Source organism: Tenebrio molitor, chromosome 1 (genome assembly GCF_963966145.1).
Source record: "Tenebrio molitor chromosome 1, icTenMoli1.1, whole genome shotgun sequence".
Classification (NCBI taxonomy): Eukaryota; Metazoa; Arthropoda; class Insecta; order Coleoptera; family Tenebrionidae; genus Tenebrio; species Tenebrio molitor.
This window is the reverse complement of record NC_091046.1, coordinates 34,182,852-34,188,192: the sequence shown is the minus strand read 5'-3', so window position 1 is coordinate 34,188,192 and position 5,341 is coordinate 34,182,852. Positions and strand designations below refer to the sequence as shown.

General features: G+C 32.9%; 1 protein-coding gene across 2 annotated transcripts; it reads left to right on the top strand.

The window, feature by feature from the left end:
- Nucleotides 1-804: 804 nt before the first annotated feature.
- Nucleotides 805-4,820, top strand: ncd (non-claret disjunctional). Of its 2 annotated transcripts, none has more exons than XM_069041091.1 (4): nucleotides 805-1,034; nucleotides 1,416-1,882; nucleotides 1,979-2,707; nucleotides 4,009-4,820. In XM_069041091.1, exons 2-4 carry the CDS (start codon nucleotides 1,429-1,431, stop codon nucleotides 4,728-4,730), a joined length of 1,905 nt encoding a protein of 634 aa, XP_068897192.1. In that variant the 5' UTR covers nucleotides 805-1,034; nucleotides 1,416-1,428; the 3' UTR covers nucleotides 4,731-4,820. The 2 variants fall into 2 exon arrangements, with proteins under 2 accessions (XP_068897192.1, XP_068897185.1); XM_069041084.1 differs by lacking the exon at nucleotides 805-1,034 and adding an exon at nucleotides 1,207-1,346.
- Nucleotides 4,821-5,341: the final 521 nt, after the last annotated feature.

Genomic DNA, 5,341 nt, shown 5'->3' with positions numbered 1-5,341 from the left:
TCATGTTTATTCTTGATTAACCTAATTGTACGATGTTCTATGGATTAATCAGAATCACATTAATGCTTATAGTAGCGATGAAGAGCTAGGGAGGCCAAAAACTATACATTTCAGGAATTCAGGCCCAATCACTTCGAAGAATGGGACCAAATTAGTTATTTGTATATCAACGATGCGAAATCGTTCTTTGACGTACCGAGAGAAAAATTGTCGCCAAAGCCGCTTAGGCCGAGGCAAGACAATCTCAAAGTTGTCAAAGGATTTCGCAGCCACGGTGTACACAACATTTTGTGTGCAACCGAAAATTTGTAATTATAAAATGAACACGTAAAATTTCCTTCACTGTGAATAAAAATAAAGTCGGCTTACATGTCGCCACGTTGCTATAGAAACGACTATCAAAAATGACATACTTTGCGACTTGATAACGATGCATAAATGTCACATTTTTTTGACGGTTTTAGAAAGAATAAATTAATGAGCCTGGAAAATTCGTTAATTTTGTTTTTAAGATAATTTATTTGAAGGAATTAAGAACTCAATTATTTTAATTCTAAAAAATTCGACAACCATTTGGGTAACTAATAGTGTGTTATTTGATACGAACCGTTATTAATAAAATTACCGTTACGATGAAAATAGATTTTTTTAAAACCATTTTATATTTTATGACAACTGTTTATAATATTTAAAATATTAGGTAATTCTGCAACCAGGAATACATTGGGCGTCTACAATGTGCTTGATTCGATAGATAAATAAACCAATGACGGGCTCGTATTTCAAATGATTGTATTAACGGTAACGAACAAATGTGACAAACTGACAAACAGAAAACAGACAAACAAGAAACAAGTTGGAGCGCCGCGAAGTCAAACGGCAAACATAATTTTATTTCACTGACAAGTTTTAATATTTAAGATTCCAATTTTGAACTACCTATCGTGTAATCAAGTCAATTTTGTTGTATATGTGTTGATAAGTGTCTATTATTAACGTTAAGTGTTTCAAAAGGTGTCGTTTTTTTGTTGAATGTAAGTACATTTTTAATTACCTCGTATTCTTCTACGTTTTTTGAAATTACCAACATTTAATTTAAAAGTGTTTTAATTTGTGTTAAAATGTTTATAGAGTTCAGTTACTTACATATTTGTTACAAGAGTTACCTACTTTATTTGTGTTGACTTTAAATCGATCATCATTTACATTTTTTCATATGAATTTTTACACAACTTTGCTAATGGACTGTAGGTTCAATGTATAATTATTAACAATTGGTATTCTCTATAAATCTTCAACCTTCAACTGATTCTTTAAAATAAGTTATAGCCACTTTTATAAATGAAGTAAGTTGATTTCGACTTTTAACTACTAATTACGAAAACGTTACGTTGTATTTTGTTATCGTGTTACAGATTGGCATACACGATGGACCCCACCAAAATTGCAAAATCTTATCTTAAACCGCCATCTAAAATCTTGAAGTCGGGAAGTATTCCTAAGTTATTACCCGTGATAATAGAAAATAAATCATCCGGGTCGTGCGATGTTAAGGATCAAGCAAAAAATGCCGCCGTTTCTCAAAAAAATACCAATAAAGTTTTTCCGCGGCGAAGATCGAAGTCCGCAACTGATTTGAGGTTACTTGGTACAATTAAACCAACACTAACAATTGAGCGAACAGTGAAGCCGCTAGAAAAATCCGCTCCTCTCAGAATCGGCCAAAAACGACCAATCACTCAAAAAAATGAAGAGCCAAATAAACCAAAAGTTGCCCGAGTTAAGATCCCAGACTGGGATTATAAATCCCGTTTTCAAGAATTGCAAAAGAAGTACCATACATTACAAGATGAACATAAGCAGATTAAAACTCAGGTGTCCAGTAAGTTATTTCAACAATAGTTTGTAACAATTCCTGATCAAGTTTAAAATATTTATTGATTCGGTTATGTTAGTATCAAACAGCAAATTATTTCAGATTTACCAATATTGGAGGAAGAAGTGAAAGCTCTTCGTGAAAGCAACAAAATTAATCAGGATCAATTAGAATTGCTTATAAAAAAAGAACAAAAGTTGATTGAAGAAAAAATAGAAGTCCTGCAAGAAAATAACACCCTCAAAAATGAATTGTCCAAAAGTGTGAAGGATTATCATATGTTGAAAAACCTCCATGAAGCCATTGAAAATGAGAACAAAGAAAATCTGTCGAGACTTAAATCTTTGCAAGAAGCCCTTAATGCATCAGAGTTAGCTGTCATGTGTTTAAAAGAGAAGTGTGCTAGTTTAGATTTTGCGACACAACAATTAAAGCGAGATTTAGAAGAACATGAAAATTTAAGAAGATCTTTGCACAATACAATTCAAGATATGAAAGGAAATATTCGAGTTTTTTGCAGAGTTAGACCGCCAATCGACAACGAAGAAATTGAAAAACAACAGTGTTCTATATTTTTCCCGAGCGAAACGACTCTGGAAATTAGAAAATCTCGGGAAAGCGTCAGCGTCACCGGCGGCAAAAATATGGATCTTAAACAGGAATTCAATTTTGACAAGGTATTTCCTCCAGAAGCTAACCAAACAGAAGTTTTTGAAGAACTCTCTCAGTTGGTACAGTCTGCCTTGGATGGATACCACGTCTGTGTATTTGCATATGGACAGACAGGATCTGGTAAAACTTATACTATGCAAGGATCAACACATGACCATGGTAATGTATTTTTTAAAATACTTCAACTATACTTGGGGTGATTACTATCCATCCACCCTTAGTGTCAATTTTGCAAATTTGTATGGTGTAAATTGTGTTTGATAGTAAATTTGTCAGTATTAATTCTCAAAAACATACATAAAACTGTGTAAACACATAATCAGGAGTATTTTATATGGAACGCAACCATAACTACATAATTAGAGCACATAAATGTAATTGGAGTTATTCTTAAATATGCAAAACTTTGATGAATGTTCTTCGGACAAAGATCAAAGCTGCCAATAATGTAATCTAAAAAGTACTTCGTAACTTCGCCAACTTTACTTTAATGGCTGGATAATAGACTCGACTTTTAAAAAATAAAACGAAATTTGTGAGCTGAAAATTTGTTTGCCTTGCAGTTAGATTTAGGCACTTATTAACATAATTGTTTGTAGGATTATAAATTTTTCAATGCAACGAAATTTCTGATTTTCTTCAATAATTACGCAAAAAATAAAATATCGCGCGTTCAAATGAAATCCTGGGGGCTGAGTAGGCGTTGGAAAAATTAAACCGTTTAGAACAGTGTAAAGTTTGAATTTCCCGCCGTTTGACACGAATGACATTTGTTTATGTTTAATCGGGACATAATTAAACATGTTTGTTTTCAGCAAAGGGTGCCCTTAGATATTTGCTTCGAGAATAGGAATCGTTACGTTATTCTATTTTTAATGTAAAACATTGCAAAGAAAGAAAAAAAGAAAGATTTTTGGCTCTAAATTTTAGGTTAGCTGTCAACATACTCCAATTAATCCACGCTTTAAAAAAGCACAACAATTGACGGTTTCCTACGCCTTCCCAGCCCAGGATTTCATTTGAACGCGCGATACTAGGACAGCGAAATTGACGGATTTTAACTTTTTTTTAATCCCAAATCTTTAGTCAATGAACATGCAATATGCAACTTAAGTTTTCAAAATTAAAAATTATTCAATGTTTTTGTTCAAATTCCCAAAAATTTGCAATAAATTTGCGATTTTAATTCGCTCTCTAATTCTCACATTTTGTTCCTTCGAATCTAGATCTTTAACGCACGTAAAAAATTAACATGTAAAAAGGAATTTCTTTTAAATTTGTGGTTGATAAAACTTTTGCCGTCGATAAATGAGTCCTCTTCCTTAAAATTATCCTGAAATAAAATTTTCTACGTACTATCCACACGGTTTTACTTTTTTTTAAAGATAGAATTACACCTTACAATTAAAATAGTAAACCTCTAATTTGTGTGTATCAAATAACCATACGTTCACTTTCAGGTATGATTCCACGGACGATAGATTTAATATTTGACAAAATCGATAAACTGGCAATTGGAGACTGGACTTACACTGTTATGGCAAGTTTTCTGGAAATATACAACGAAAATGTAAAAGACTTGTTAAGCCCTAACAGTACGCACAACTATGAGTTGCGATATAACGAAGGGCGAGGAGTAACAGTGACCAACTTGCAGATAGTTCATATTGCTTCAGCTGCCGAATTGAAAACTTTAATGGAAGAGGCCCACAAAAATAGAGCTGTTGCTGCTACAGATTTCAACGAACACAGTTCGAGGTCTCACGCTGTAACAAAAATTCATCTTGAAGGATACCACAAAAATAGCAAAACCAAATACGCGGGTTCCGTAAATTTGGTTGATTTGGCTGGCTCTGAGAGCGCCAAAACAAGCGCCGCTGAAAGATTAAATGAAACCAAAAGTATCAACAAAAGCTTATCAACGCTGGGAAGCGTGATGTTGGCTCTTCATAATAAAGATTCACACGTTCCCTATCGAAACTCAAAACTCACATTTTTGTTGCAATCATGTCTCGGAGGGAATTCAAAAACTCTGATGTTTGTCAATATTTCTCCTTTTGAAGAATGCTTCTACGAAAGTATTAATTCACTCCGGTTTGCTGCCAAAGTGAAAGATATTAAAATAAACGCTAAAAGAAATAAGACATATGGCATGATGACACCTCTGCAAACCAAACATTAATTAATATAGTCCTAACTAAGTTGTTGATATTTGTGTTGTAAAATTTTAATTGTATTATAACATTTTTAATTAAACATATATTAAAGCGTTTTATTCTGTATAAGATTTTCGGTGAAATTTAATTTAATTTTTAATTTAACCTTTGGGCTAAGCCTGTGTATGTCATTGATGAATAAATGTGAATTCAGCAGATGCCCTAATAAAGGTAAATTTACTCGAGTCATAAACAAACATTATAGAAAGGATTCTATTAAGATTTAATGAGCTACAAAATTGGTCTATTTAATCAGTTTTTACCGTAGGTAGAGTCCTAAACATATCGATTACTTAAGGGCACGAAATTCTGCAAATTGAACTGCAGGAACTTGTATCCCGGTTTGTTCTCTGTCGAGGAGTTGATAAGAATTGTGAGAATTTAATTTTATATTTTTGTTTATACCAAAATTTACTGAAATTCTGATAGGGGTTAAAATACTATTTAATAATCTCTGTTGCCATTTAAAATACCGCGCGACCAACAATTACTTAAAGAGGCCGCTATGACTTTAACAGTGTCAGATTTTTCAGCTCGGCTAATAAACGTTAAACAACTGTCACTATGAATAAAATTT

Coding starts and splice junctions, on each gene's coding strand:
- ncd (XM_069041084.1), top strand. Junction 1,883..1,978: donor GATTAAAACTCAGGTGTCCA/GTAAGTTATTTC, acceptor AAATTATTTCAG/ATTTACCAATATTGGAGGAA. Junction 2,708..4,008: donor AGGATCAACACATGACCATG/GTAATGTATTTT, acceptor GTTCACTTTCAG/GTATGATTCCACGGACGATA.